Source organism: Falco biarmicus, chromosome 2, assembly GCF_023638135.1.
Source record: "Falco biarmicus isolate bFalBia1 chromosome 2, bFalBia1.pri, whole genome shotgun sequence".
Taxonomy (NCBI): Eukaryota; Metazoa; Chordata; class Aves; order Falconiformes; family Falconidae; genus Falco; species Falco biarmicus.
In genome coordinates this window covers 32422395-32437995 of record NC_079289.1, presented here as the reverse complement: position 1 = coordinate 32437995, position 15601 = coordinate 32422395, and the positions used below count along the sequence as shown (strand labels likewise).

Sequence of the window (15601 nt, the reverse complement as noted above, 5' to 3'; positions counted from 1 at the left end):
ATTTCTCATCAGACTCTTTTTTAGGAATTAAATGCACTCCCTCATCATTCTGCCATCTTAGCTCTGCCTGCTGAGGAGTTTTGATGTATACCTGTCTACTTTAACAGTACTTTCCAATTATTTCTATTCAATCTGCCATGCATTTCTGTCTCCAAAATGGTTTGGGGTCTTAATGCTACTTTGTTCCTCTATGTACTTCAGTCTTTTATGGACTGTTAGCAGAAGAGGAAAACCTATCAGCAGCCTCACGATCAAAAGAAATAGAAGCAGCAGCAGCCTTTCAGGTCCCTGGCATTTATGCAAATTTTCAAATATTTTTGAGGATCATAAAGAAGATGCAACCCGTGATCATAAAAGCAGAATATGTGACTCAAGTTAGTCTAATTACAGACAGCATTTTGATGGGTCAGTATTATTGTGACTTACGGTCCATTTAGAAAACAACTGTGACTTCTTACATCATCTCTCTTCTCCACCTCTAAAAAATGGAAATTGTATTTATTTACTTCTTATGAGTGTTGCGAGAATAAAGAAATTACTGTAAAGTGGGTTCAGCTGGCTGGCACGGGTAGGCTCCTAATTTTCATTTTTGTTATCAAAACTATAGACTGTTAATGTCTGTACAAATTTAGCAATTGAGAATACAATGCACAAAATACAAGGTATGTTAGAATGGGTTCAATGTGATGGGAATAGAATTGGATTTCTGCCTTCCTCATTGACTTAAAATTTGGTTTTTTCAGTCTTACTGATGTATGTGTAAAAAAACCTGCACCACCACCACCACCCCCAATAAAAAAACAACCACAAAAAAACAACCAACCAACCCCAACCTATTGATATTTATCTGTTAATCTTGCATGTTGTGGAGGAGGCTGAGCAGCTGTAGTCTGCATCAATAAAATATATTGAATAGACATAGTATAACTTCTTTTACCTTCTTCATGATATTAGTTCTGAGAAGATTTTTAAAGCAGAGACTTGTGACCTAGTCATAACAAATCCAAATTGTCTAATAATGAGGAAAAAACCCACCACTTTTTTGCAAGGCTTGAATTTTGTCTGTTTTTTTGTCTCTGCTGTTGAGGGCAAATTCTGTTGATACATACAAGCAAACACACACACTCCACCTATAGACATGATACACGTTATTGTTCTTTGAATCAGAAATGCTTGATGTGTTATGCAGTAGTTTTGGCTAGGTAGCTAGTCTTTCACTGAAACAGTTAAAAAGAAACTGCTTTAAATCCAGCTGCTTCTTACATCTCAGTCCAGGCAGCAGTTGACATCTTAGTACACTTGTGTGTCCTTCATTGTGTCCTCTTTTGTGTGTGTGTACTGAATGTTTCCTTAATTAAGTTACAACTGAGTTAGGGTACTGGTTGGGTAATAACATTGTGCTGTAAATGTGCTAAATAACACAGAAAATATGATGTCAATGAGAAAATACATGTTTTCCTGCAAACAGGCTATCCTGCATGTATATCTGAAAGTTGGCGGAATTTTAACTCACTTTGTGAGTACTCACGGGTGGGAAGAGGCCATATAATGGATATTTTCTCTTGAGGAAGCACGTGCTTTCAGCTGCTAAGACTAATGACAGCTACTGGGAAAGAAAGAAGGCTCTGTGAGATACTGCTTTTTCCATTTGCATTAGTTCTCAGGCTGTCAGCCATCTCAATGAGAAAACAGGGCTATCAGCCATGAAAACTAGAAAGAATCAGTGGAAGAAAAAAGGTTTTGTAAAATATTGCAGGTTTTCAGTTCAGTTAATGCCCAGCCTGTAAATGGCAAAAATGATCAAACTAACTGAACTCAAAAATTATTATCTGAGTTAAAGCAGTAATTCACTCTCATCTGTAAATAAATAGCCCGTAATGATAGTTGTGACATGTCTGAGTTGAAAGCTAAGGATGAATATTACCATTTTAAACCGTATTTCAGATGAATGAAAATGTTCTTTTTATTCTTTACCTTAGAAGATGTGTAAAAAGGAGAAATGTAGGAGGAGAAGTCAAATTTTAGGTTGATAATTTTATGTAGGGGATTAATTTCATAGGGCTTGGTAGATGTTAGAACTCAGTTTACCAAAATACATTCGCTGGCTGCCATTTCTTGAAATGTGGGATTGGAATGTCATGCAGAAAGCTGTTTCTGAATCTGACTCTACCATTCACCCAAATGATAATTTTTTGGCAAGTCACTTTGCAACACTTGTGCCTAGGTTTTTCCTTCATACATTGATTCTCTGCTTTGTGGAACAGGAGACATTTCTGATTATGTGCATTTTTTGTACTTAACAGGTTGGGCTATAGTATCGTTTGAGGGCCAATGATCAGAAAGGGAAAAGACTGAAAAGATAAATTCTTGTGTGATCTGCAGAAAGGGTAAAGGAGAGGTTGATCAGGTTAAAAAAATTACCTAATACCAATTAAGAGCATTCTTTTGCAGAACCTTGATTATATTTTTTTATATGTAAAAATAATATTCATTTGTCTAGACTGACCAGTGAGATAAATAGATACTATTTGTTGCTTAAGCATAATCGTACTACTGATTTTGTACAGATGTGTAACTTCATTCTTGCAGAGCTCAGAGGTGTAATGGAAGTTGTGAGTTTGGGCACTCATTTTAAGTTGTGAGTTTGGGCACTAAAGGTACCTTCAGAAGGTAAATTTATAAACATTAATCAAATCCAGTGATTATGATTTTATCATAATTTATCATCTTCTTTTCTTTGCAATCCACTTTTTACATGTAATTTCAAATAATCAATACAGAAATGTTATGTTCCCTTTTTTATTCATTTGGTTGTGTTTTTTTCCAGAAAGCCAACCGGAAGAAAAATCTGAAAGCAGCAGTGCTGGTAAGTATGGATGCTTTTTTTTGAAACACTACGAAAATTAATTATGACTGCAGCTTTTCAGTTTTACTTATCAAGAAATTGGTAAGGAGTCTTTTTTTGTTACATTTCTAGAGTAGAATTTCATAAAATTGAAAAATGATTTCATAAACTGATTCTCTGCTGCAACCAAAAGCTTAAATTATTAATATTTGTTATGTAAAAGAAAGGGAATAAATGATGTGGGAAAGCTTTAGAAATGTAATGTTCCTTGGAATGTTATTTTAAATATTTAATTTTTTTTATTTCTCAACTGTTTTTTTTTAAGTTCATTGTATTTTTTAGTTTGAATTCTTTCCTCTTGATTGGAAAGTTTGTAGCAAATTTCCAAATGTTTTGTTATTTGATTTTAATTGCATAAACTAAGTAGTCAGAAAAGTAGTCTTCTAGTACTGTACTTTATTCCGTTTTTCTAATGGAAAAAAGTTTTCTTGTGAAAGAATTATAAGTTCTTTCGAAAGAGTGAAAAATGGCTAGTTCACTGGTTATTACCTGCCAGTTACATATTAGTCAGTCCAACGACGTCTCAAGTACAGTAAAAATTCTGAGGGTGCATCTCAAACTGCCGTTGCTATAGTAAAAGTGGTTTTTTTACACAGTTCGTAGTAGTCAATAGAAGTATTGCCCTTTGGTATTTTTTTGTGAAAAGGGCAACATGCTTATATCAAATAGGATATCAGCCTTCAGAATCTAAAGATTTTATTTCAGGTCTGAGCTAGTCTGTGCAGGCTTCCTTTACAGCCTCTGAAGGAGGCAGTCCAGGAAGTCTTATTCTAACATAGGTACGTGCAAGTACAATTCCCCAGCAGCTCCAGCAGAACTGTCAAGGCTCTGTGTTCCTAGCCTGCTCCCTTCTCTTCTGCTAAATCCTTTGGGCTTATGTTACTGAAATTCCTGGACAGGTACACAACAGCATGAGAATCTTACAGTGTCAAGTAATGTTTAATAAAAATCCCCTTTTCTGCTTTTGTTAAAGGGATGTTACAAAAATATCATTGATGTACTAGCACAGATAAGTGCAACTGTTTGTTAGTAAGGGCCCATGAACCTTGGAAACCAGACACATCTAATATAAAATATATAGGTAAATCTGTTTTGTCAGTAGGATTACCTCTCATGCACACAGATTAAACAGTACTGGGACTGGGCTGGCACTTGGGAGTGGCAGAGACAGCAGATGGACTGGAAAGAGTCTCATGGGCCTGGCTTAGAGACCAATTCCTGAACATAAGACTAATGCTAGTGGGTTTTCAAAATGTCTTCTTCAACGTAATTTTTTGAACACTTTAACATGGAGATGTCTGTTTTTTCTAATACTTTTATTTGAATTGCATTTCAGTGTTCGATCTTGTTGAAAGTGTGTACTTTGTGTCTGGCTAGGAGTAGGGTTTGGGGGTTGTTTTTTCTAGGAGGGAATTCTTCGTAATATTGAGGTGCTTTTTGTTACACTGGCTTAAGCATGTCAAAAGACTGGTGCTAGAAATGTTGTAGTCTGACGACTTACTGAATTCAAGGTGTGTTTTATAGCTTGCAGTTTTTCACAGTTACTTGTTAAAACCTGTTCGCTCTGATTATATGTTAATTGTGGTGTGGTTTTAACGTTATGAAGGGCTGCTTTCTAGAGATTAGTATTTTATGCCACTTGAAAACTGAGACTCACTGCTGTGGGATGTCTCATGTAAAGCAGATCTTGAGGGTTTAACTGTTAAAATGAATCAGTATTTTGATACTTATATTGCATTTCTCTGATGATCTTTAGTTGAAGGGATGCAGCCTTAGTTTTGCTTGGCTTCCGGGGGGGGGCGGTTATTCTGTTTCAGTTTGTATTGGAATGGTTGAATTGTCTGCTTTTCACTCATGGTGTCTCCTTGTTCCGCAAATATTCTGTAAGGTGGTCACATGTTCAATTGTTTGTATTTTTGCTTCGGCCAGAAGAATGAATTACTGTATGCTGGGGGCTGTTTAAATATGCTGAGAAGATGAGTGCTAAACCCACTTGATGGAATCAAGCTGGTTGTGGATTCAGTTTCTGAGTGGTGATAGTTGGTTTACACTGGAGCATTTAAAGGAGGGCTCTCAGCCATCAGTTGTGTTTATGTGCTTTTTTTCTCAAAATCATCACAGAACTCAGATGACCTTTTCCAGGCTGCCTCACAAGTAATTCAGATTGAGTGCTCCATTTTGCTGTTAATCTACTTTATCTTGGCCTACAATAAGTACTTTTGAGGCAAAGATGATGTCTTTCATGTATTTACGTAGCATTTTAGCATAACAAGGCCCTAATGACTGCTTTTAGGTATTTCTGTAATAAAAATATTTAAGGTTTATTTGTAGTTAGAAAGTAAGTAAAAGCAGTAAATGAGATAAATCAAAGGATTTCTAAATATTATTTATATTCTTTTAAAAGTTCCCCCACATTTTTACATTAGGAGGGTGTTGTCAGTCTTCAGAATTTCTTATGTCACAAATCATTAGTATTATGTATGACATTTTTAATCACATTTATTTTTGGTAAGTGGCTTACAACATCCCAACAGGTGAGATAGTACCAGCATTGCTACTGGATATTATTTGGAGACAGACAACATGATACTGGGTCCCACCAAAGATAATCTGGCTGGTATCCTTTCCTCAGTGGTAATCAATAGCAGATGCCTTGAGAAGAGTGTAAGAACAATGCAGAAAGCATAGTGATACCTCCCCAGAATACTTCTTCCAGCCTTTAGTGATTCACTGGTCAGGGAGATCCAGAGCCAGGTGTGATGGTGTTTTGTTTAACAGGGCCTCATGGATTTTCCTTCTATGAAGTATCCCTGTTGGTTGAGTCCATGTAAACCTTTAGCATCCATAATATCTTGAATGATGCTATGGTTAGGGTCAAAATATTCGGGAATGAAGACATAAGTGAAACCAGTTTACTTAAACTAATTTTGAGCTCCTCTTGCATGTTATCATTTTAGATCACTTTTTCTGTACAGAAATCCTATTTGATTAGTGCTTGTGATAAACAGTGCTTAGTGGTTCAACCAATGTTGTTTAGTGCCTGAAGGCTGGTTTATATTAAATGTGAAAGGAGGGAAGCAAATTACACACTCAGCTAAAGAAAAAGAGAAATGAGAATTGGCTCTCCTTGTTCCTGTATGATGATGAGCATTGGATTTAAACCCAAATATGTGTGTGTAGCTCCTGTTTGCCTATGACCTTGCTTGCACCTACTTGTAAGTGCTGTCAGTGGTGACAGAAGCTGTGAAAACCAAGCATTTGTGCCAGTTAAAGTACGACCTTCTCCCCCCGCCCAATAAAAATCCCCAGAAGCTGCTGCCCTGAGCCTGTGTAGTCTGTTGAGAATGATACGGTAAACAAATGCATTCACCTGTAGGAACAAATGTAATTGGATACTGTCCTTTTGGAAGTGCATTAAATGAAAGTTCCCGGGGCAGCAATGGATTATGATGTTGCCTAAGCTCTGAGAAGGTAGCTTTGAAAGTATAGTATTGGTGTCAGGGGGATGGGGGGCGGTGAGGTGAGTGTATCAGCTCTGTACACAAACTACAGATGCACCGTTTTCTTCAGGGGTTCGCCAGGGAGTGTTTTGTGCAACCTGCTGGTTGCAATTCCTGAACCTTCTGTAAGGCAATTGAACTACTGTTGTATCCAAATGTTATTTCTTGAAGCCTTTTATGTAAGTTTATAGCAAATAGCAGCCTTCAGTACTTAACATGCATTTGGACAAGGTATTAGTCATCTCTTTTCTGTAAACCTGCCAGTGAGTAGTACAAATGCCTTCTAAGGAAGGGAGAGGCACCATTGGGACCATTTCTGATTTGGCTTTGGTTAAAAGGAGTAAGTTATCTGAGCTGCTGCAGACAATGTAGTGTGAACCTAGTATTAAAGTGTTGCCAGTTGTGAATGTACATATTTGACTGCATACACACATATACAACACTTCAACTGTCTGTAGATCACACTTGCTTCATTTTTTTGATGTTGCAACATAAAAAATTCAGGTGGTGAAAATACATGTGTTTAAAATTTATTTAAAATAAATTCAGTGTAAGCACTTTGATAAACACTGAAGTGCATATGGTAAAATCAGCAGTTCTTTGTTAAAGGCACAGAGTTCTTAACATGACGACACAGGACTGTATAAAGCTGCTAAATGCACATTTGATTTCATCCTCTTCAAAGTGGCTAACGTATATTTATTATACTTCAAAAGTGAAACTAACTGAAAAATGATCTTCAGGAGGAATAAACCAGTAATTCTTAATTTATATACTAGCTCAAAAGTCAGTCTTGAAGATAACTGAATTACGGAATCTGCCATTTTCAAGCCACAGAAACAATTTTGGTCTTGGAAATATAACTATTTCTGTTGACAGATAAATGCAACAAAACTTTAAATACAGGCTTCCTAGTAGTTTTCTAGGAGCCATAATCATTAATGAGACTCCATTTGTAGCTGTTAAACACACAAAGAAGCAACAATTCCTGCTTTAAGGTATATGTAGTCAAAGTCTGTCATACTGGTTGCAATAAATATTGTGGAGAAAAAGGGAAGGCGCACTGGTCGAACAGCAAAAAGGGTATGGATTTGATGTAGGTCAGCACTAACTGGCGTTAAAATTTTTAGGAACTTGCATAAATGGCCTTTGTGTCCTTAGGGTCCGGCTATTTATTTTAGTATACTGTATGAATATTCTAACATTTCTGTTTGCCTGAGCAGCACCGATGTATTTGTTGTCATGCAGTCTCTATCCTGGGAATAGAACCCAATATAAAAGAGTGGGAATTAATCCTATGAGCCTGTTACTGTCCTTCAGCAGTGTCCACATCCAGCTTGTCAAAGTATTACACTAAGCAGAAGCATGCTTTTGGCTTGTATTAGAGTTCTTGGTTTTCCCTTCTGACTCTCGAGAAATTCCAGGAATTTCAGCTGTGCTTGGCATTGCAGATCATGACTCCACAAATTGTGTTTGTCTTCTGTGAGGGATTTTGCTGATTATTGCAGTTCACCCATCTACCAGCACGATCACATTTGATGCGTTCAGACCTTTGCCGTATTGCAAATTAGAGCCTTGAACGATGGATCAAAGGGTCAGAGGGAGATCAAATGCTTGCTGCCTTGGCCAGTACAAGACTGGCATGTAGCAGATGTAAAGCTAGCAGGAAGCAGTTTCAAAGTAAATAAAAAGAGGTGGTTCTGCACTCAGCATGTAATTGAGCTATTGAATTCGTTGCCAGAAGATGTGGATGTGAAGGTGGTATTTGCTAAAAGCTTACATGACCTTAGAGGACACCAAAGAGATATGTGAAAGGTAATCCACCGAAGGGTACTGAGATTGAGAGGACATCTGATTTAAGAGACCCCAAGCCACAAAAGCCTGGTAGGCACTGGGATCCATACCCAGTAGGAGAATCATGCATGGCTGCTCTGTCCTTAGGCTTCATTCATTCTTCTTTCAGACTTGATGATCTTAAAGGTCTTTCCAACATAAATGATTCTATGGTTTTATGATTCATGGATATCTGCTTTTGGCTACTTTGCTGGAGTCACGACACTGAGCAAGCAGACCTTCAGTGCTGTTACTCTCAGACTCTGCTTTTTTTCATGCTTTGTTTTTTTTCCCCCACTTCTGTACTGTTGTTACACTGCTTGCATCAGGGATAGTTGAAGTTTCTTACTTTTAACCATGGAATTAACTTCTGAGGGGAGAAGCAATGAAGGCAAAGGCAAGAGCAGCTGTTTTAAGGTTGCTAACTGCCACTGAGCGCACTGGAGGCTGCAGCACGGTACGACCTGAGCTTTCTGTATGCTTGAGTCTAGAAACAATCTAGCAGAGCTCATTTGGTGCTCTTACTGAGGTTTCCAGCCCCAGCATCTTGCCAACAGCTGTGATATAGGAGCAGGAATAACATGTAGCTGCATTACAGCATGTTGTCTTACTCATACAGGTTGTCTTAGGGATTTCTGCACTGTCGTCTGTGGGCAAACCCTAAAATCATTATCTGCATGGCAGAAAAGTCTTATAGAGGCGGGCTTTTATCTTCATGTAAGGCATAAAATAGCCTACATGTCAGATGTTTGCCCTGTTGGGAAAGAGTAGTATTTGCTCTTCAGTTTGATAAAGTTAGTATTGATATGACTCCTAACGTGAGAGTACCTTTTTCTCTGTTTAGCTGATTCTTGTCAGCCTGGCTTGCAGGACCTTAAATTTGTCTCCTCTGAGATTACTAGTTTTAGCATTGAGAAAATGTACTGCTTTATCCCTAATACTTGCCGAAGGCTTTATTTAAGTAGTAGAGAGGCAATAAATGACTGGGTTTGGTGTTATAGTTGTTTGTTCTGTTTACATTTTTTGATGCTTAGCCTGTTCATTGCTATAGTTTGTTTGCTTAATTTTTTCTTCTTAATTGAGAGTGTCTGTACCCACCTCTGACCTGTTCTTTTTCTTCATCTGTTCACTATGGTACAGAATCAAGAACCTCCTCTGAGTTAACAAGCAGCTTTCTGCAGAGCTGCAGCAGTAGATTTGTAGCTCAAGGTTTTCTATTAACAAATTTTTTTTTAAGTGAATTTTTCTGACTCCTGCTGCAAAAAAATAAAATTTCCTCTCTGAAATCTGACATACGACAAACCAAAATAATTTATTTTGGGTTTTGGGTTTTTTTTGTTCAATTTTTGTTTTTAATTTAGTAATTTCAGGATAATTAGATGTTGCTTGTGTTGTACAACCTCAGTGTTGCATTACGTGGTCATCTGCCACCTCCATAAACCCAAGACCCTCAGGTGATGGTCACCGACACGGAGTTGATTGGCCCTTCTCTTTGTCTCTAGGTACTCGGGTATTGTAGGCTCTTTTGCCACACTGCTCCCTCCCCGTCCTCACTGCTTGGGGACTGCAGCACTGCAGGCTTCCCTGAGCATCAGGTCCATGGCTCTAGCAAGCTCCTTGGATCCTCATCTTCCTGGGGGATTTCCCTAGCAAGCAGCCTTGGGCTATTAAATCTGAACTCTCATCCCCTTGGTGTGTGCTCCTGTGGCTGGTGAAGTGCCACCCCCTTACGCTGGAGACTGAATCTCCCTTCAGGAGACGTGAGCAAGAAAACCTGCTGCCTCCTTTTGGCCAAGCTTTCCATACCGGGAACAAAGCTGCTGTTGAAAGCTTGGAGTGGTGTGGTGTCAAAAGCAAAAAACAAATGTATCCTGGAAAAGTGTAGAGATCTAGTTTTTCAGGTAACTGAAATAATGCTTGGGAGTGCAACTAGTGGAATCTCCCTTTAATGTCCAGAAAGATGGAGGGTTTCCTGAACTCACTATAAATGAAGATTATGTCCCCCAAAGTCACACCACACAGGCAATACTGTAGTGAGTTTTAACATTATCAGAAGTTTACGGATCTTCAGAATGGCTCAATTCATAACAGTCATCTTCTAATTGATTTTGAAACCTTAACATGTTGAACTTGCATGTCATCATGTCCTAACAGTGTTTTAAATGAGTAGCTGCCGTTTACAGCTGTAATTATTGTACCAGCTTTGTGAATGGTTTTGTTTCTGAAATGGCAGAGCAGTATGCTTTTGTGAAGCTTAAAATGAACAATGTAGTGTTAAATGATAATGGCAATGATGTTAAACTGTTATCATTGCAGATAGAAACAGCTTTTTAGGAGACTGTTGCTTTAGCTGTGTGTGGTACTCCTACTACACACATTCTTAGGAGAAGAAATCAACTGTCTAGTTCTACAGGATATTATGCAATTTCTTTCAGAAAGGCAGCTGCACTTTCTTCTTCCAAGTGCTTGCCTATCCACATTCCTCAGGTGTCATCATACATCTCCCTCCTACCTTCCCCAGTGCCTGCTGCACTTCTTGTTTTCTGGCATTTTATTGTGAATTATGATGATTTATAGAGACAATGTTTTGAGACAGTGTTCCCTGTAATATACCTGTAAGTATGTAGGACTTACAGAATGCCTACGTCAAAAACCATAATGTGAATTTTCTAGTCTTAAATTTCTTGGGCCATATCAATTGCTTTTGTTTCAGCCTAGTAAACTATGCAAGCCTGTCTCTTCATATGAAAATACCTTCATGTTTTTAACTAATAGTCATTTTCCTGTCAATCTAAGAATTGCTCCCCTGTGTTGTGGGACAGAAGACAAAATTAGGGTTAGGCAGTAGTTATTTAGCAAAGATAAAATAATTATAGCCTAAGAAAATAATATTTATTTTGTCATAGACCCAAGTTAACTTGCCCCTTTATCCCCAATCCATTAGTCAACAGAATTAGGGCAATGTGACCCTTCTACCCAAATAAATTAATGGTCGAGGCACTGCTGTTATTAAATTGTAATATTTGTTGCCTGCCCTTGTTCTGCTTGTATACTAATGGGGAGAGAAGGAGGAATATCATTTTCTTAAGCTGTTCTCATCTTATTGAATGGAAACCTTGTAATGCTTTTATGTAAGAGGAGAAAATAATAATGCCACTGATTGCTGCAAATGATGATGTAATTTCCCCCCCTCCCCCCTTTAGGATCTAGAGAAGTATTACCTACTGTAGAAAAGAAATGACCAATTGTCACTTACACAGTTGTAATAGGCACAAATGCAAAAAGACAATTGAAAATAAGACATGACTATTTGAAAATGTCAATAGTGCAATTATGATGCTGTGAAACACTGGTCAGTGGGTGAGCAGGTGATGTAGGTGAAGAGTTGGAGCTGTAATTTGATGTTGCACAGCCTGTGTATTTCACAGCATCAAAGCTACCTCCAGAAGCCACATCTGGCTCTAGAAATCACTGGACAGTAAGTGGCTGGAGACTGAGGAAATACTTCAAGGGAGCATCATATATGTTTGTTCTGGTTTTATATTCTTTCCTGCGCATACCTAACAAAGCCCCAGAACCTGCCTGATGAAAGGGAGGGGTGCGGTGAAAGAAAAATGAAAAGTAGTTGTTTGATGGGAGGAGGTGGGCAACAAGATAAGGGGAAGTTTGTGAGGGTCAAAGGATCAAAAATGGGGATTCTGCCCAGAGATGTGAAGGATCAGGAGGTGGAAACAGTTCACAGTCACCAGGGGATGCTGGGCTAGTCAAACCTTGGTCTGATGTAGTGCAGCCAGTCTTAGATTTTGTCCTATGTGTAAACCAAATAGTTGGTACCCATGCCAGCGCATTGCCAAGTGTGATAAAAGAGCCCTTGGCTTCTCCTCCACCAATGGAAATGCTGGGCATCCAAGTGTGGGTATTTTGGTCTTTTGGGCAGCTATATATATTTTTTTCATGAGCAGTCATTCAAGGAATTAATAGAGGCAAGGATATTTTTTTTGTAGTGTATGGGGGGTCAGTCCTGCCTTCAACTCTCTCTGTCCATTCTGCATGGTGGTCCCTTTTCTCACCCAAGAAAACAGGCAGGGAGGGAAGTGGAGCTGACTGAGCCTGGGAGCAGGTTAAGTGCCTCCTTGGGGAAGGGGGAGGACGCTCCTTTGTACACCTACAAGCAATTGAAGATCATCAGAGAAATTATGGAAATTGTTGTTCCTCCCTGCTTGTAGGACTGTTCCAGTAAGTTCATTGTAACCCAAGTCTTGATGAGAAAAATAGGAGTAGAAATACTTCACGTGCACATCGTATTCTAAGAAATGTTGTTAGAACAACTGTTAGTACTTCAGACTTAAGAACCTGATTTTGTGGCTTTCTCCTTGTCATAGTAGTATTGAATGTGAAATTTCCAACCTTGGAAGAGAAGACAGAAGTAACTGATCTATAACTGGGTACCTTTTCTGGCACACCCTACAGTGGTGTAGCACAGGTATCCACATAAGTGACTGAACATATGCAAAATATATTTATCTTTAGTATATTTGTGGAGTAAAAACGAAACATTATTCATAGTATGGAGGTTTTATGTGGTCATTTTGTTCATATACCAAAGGAAGACATGCACCCCCGCTGGTTTGTAAAATTATTCAAGTTTCAAACTAGTTTGAAGTGTCTGATTATAACTGATATGGTGTGGTTCCACATAGTTGTGGATTTCTTCAATGTGAACAGGGAAGAGAATAATTTTTTTTACCCTCATCTATCTTCTGTTTCTGCTGTGTCAATCAAACAGCTGAGTGAGGTGCCTTCAATCAGAGATGGCATATTAAAATTTCAAACCCTGACACCTGTGAAAATGTATGGATGCTCATGAAAATGGGAAAAGAAGACAAGATTGAAGTTAGTGTTGCAGCAGGTGACTTTACATGTATACCATAGATGTCAGTATTATTTACACAGAAACATTTTTTTTAAATGCAGTGAACAGTATTTAAGGTAATGAAACACTGAATTTTAAATAAGAAAAATAGAACACCACCAGAATTTATTTTTACTAATGATTAGAGATGTACATTTTCACTTAAAAAAAAAAAAAAAAAAAAAAAGAAGAAAAAGAGGTTTCAGGTTCTCTTTCTTTTTCATAGGTTGAGGGAAGTAGGTACTCTGAACCAAAAGCCTGGCAAATAAAAGCCTTCCTGTAAATCTTTTAAGAATAGCTATAGAATATTCTTAGAAGATGTTTCAGATAGTTTGAATTTTACCCACGGTTACCAGCTTGTGAATAGCTTATGTTTTAAAAGTATTTTCTACAATAAATGCAGACCCGTCCAGTTCTGTACTGCTTTTTCATGAGGGAAGTCATGCTATGATGAAAAACTAGTACTGCTTTCTGATATGAAGTGCTAACATTTCCTTGATGTTTGGCATTATAAGGGCCCAACTGAAAAGCAAGCAACCATAATATATTTTGATTAATGTGTAAGTATATTGATTGTTTGAAATCAAAATAGATTTTTGGTATTTTTCTTTTTTATTTTCAACTGCAATGACATTTTAAATCTCAATCAAAGATCAATTACAAGTGAAGGTTATAACCAAAAGTGTTTAAGTGAAAACGGATGATTTGACATCCTAGGAGCAACAGCCTCCTCCAGACTCTGTGCTTATGCAGGCTGTGTATTTGACAGCACTAAGAACAGGCTTCTTTAAAACTTGTAGATCAGTTATGGAGCTTTTTTAGATTGTCTTGTCACTTTTTCTTGCTCATGTAGAGAATTGTGTGTGCATAAAGGGCTTTTCATGTAATTATTCTGTGTGATGGTGTTTCTAGTTCTTGTCCTAGAAGATCAGCAGGATTTTTAGACTTCTTTTAGGGGAGCTTTCACATTTACTTCTCACAGAAGTCTTACAGATTCTTGTATGTACAAGATTAGTGGTTAATGCAGATTTTTTTTTGGAAGATACCAATTTGAAAATAACTTGTGGCTAGGGAAAGGAGGGAGGATGACACACAGTGATGTTTTATGTAAAGAACTGTATTTTACTATATGTCTTTTGTTTGTAGGTAGTTAATGCATTTAGATAAACTCAGAGAAGTTTTGGGATACGTGAACAGTTCTTCAGCTTGTGTGCCTGAAATGTAGAGTGATCTGATTTTTAAATAATTCAGTCTGAAAAAGTTCCACTTAGAACCACATCTTTTGTGATCTGTAAGCCTGTAACATGGAGACTGGATAGGAAAGTTTGTCATTTCTAGACAGTGGGATCATTCTGACGGAGTATTCTGGAGAGGCTGGATTTCTCCATTTGATAAAATCACACTGGAATATGTTCCAGTCACTGCTACCTGGTCTGGAGATGTAGTCTTCCTCTCCCAATTCACCTCTAGCGGGGGACCTAGTTAATACCACCTATTGTATGTTACAAGTGACATAGAATTTTGTGTTGAAGGATAAGTAGAACTTGCATTTACATTCCTGGCCACTACTACTAAGGATGGATTTGTTTCTGAAATGTGCAATAAAACTTCTCAGCCTGTCTTGTGTTAGCTGTTTTCCTTGGTCGTCATTTCCAGTATGGAGTGTATTGCATTTTGTTGACATCCTTAATATTTTTTCCTATACTGATGTTTTGGGGAAGTTGAGAAACTACTTGGTTGTTTTGTCTTTAATAGCATTTTATTTGAATTTTGGGTTCATGTGAACTGTGAATGATGGTTGGGTTCAGTTATGGACAAAGCTTAAACTTGGAGTTAGTGCAGCTTCTTTTTGCCTTATGTGATGATTTTTCAGTCCACCTTTGTGGAGTGGTTAAATTAGAAATGCTTGTGGTTAAATTAGTTACAGTTGTTCCATAGATGCTATTAAAAATTTGTTTAAAATATAAATGGAAAGATTTGATAAATAGTGGATATGAGGAGAAAGAAGGTATTTTTCTATTAAAGTGGTGCATCTTAGGTGCCAGTGGGTGGTGTATTCAAAACTAATAGTACTAGTTGCTTCTGGTAAGCCATTGTGCAAAGCAAGAGCTCTGTTCCTTGCCTGTCCTTACGAGCACAAATTATTAGTAGGAAATAGTGACTTTAGCATTGTGGGATGTCATTGCTAGACACCTGTTGTATGAAACCTTATGTCAAGTATTTTTATTAGCCATTTGACATGTATATATAATTAGAAAATTTAACATTCTGTGCAGATGCAACTAATCTCCCATAATAGAACTAACACCCCCCCACCCCCCCACCCCCTTCCTTATTTTGTTCATTTACATGTTTTGGCAATTATTATTGGTGTAGTAACACAGCTATAAATTTGGTTTTAAGTGAGTTGAGAAATCATTTAACTTTAAAATCAAGTTGGTTAATTCTAAA

The 15601-nt window shown here is 37.7% G+C and overlaps 1 protein-coding gene across 1 annotated transcript in view; it reads left to right on the top strand.

The window, feature by feature from the left end:
* Positions 1-15601, top strand: part of GTF2F2 (general transcription factor IIF subunit 2) — an 87547-nt gene that overhangs the window by 15033 nt on the left and 56913 nt on the right. Inside the window, exon 5 of the mRNA XM_056327640.1 lies at positions 2828-2866. Coding sequence (XP_056183615.1) covers positions 2828-2866 — 39 coding nt within the window. The remainder of the gene's footprint in view (positions 1-2827; positions 2867-15601) is intronic.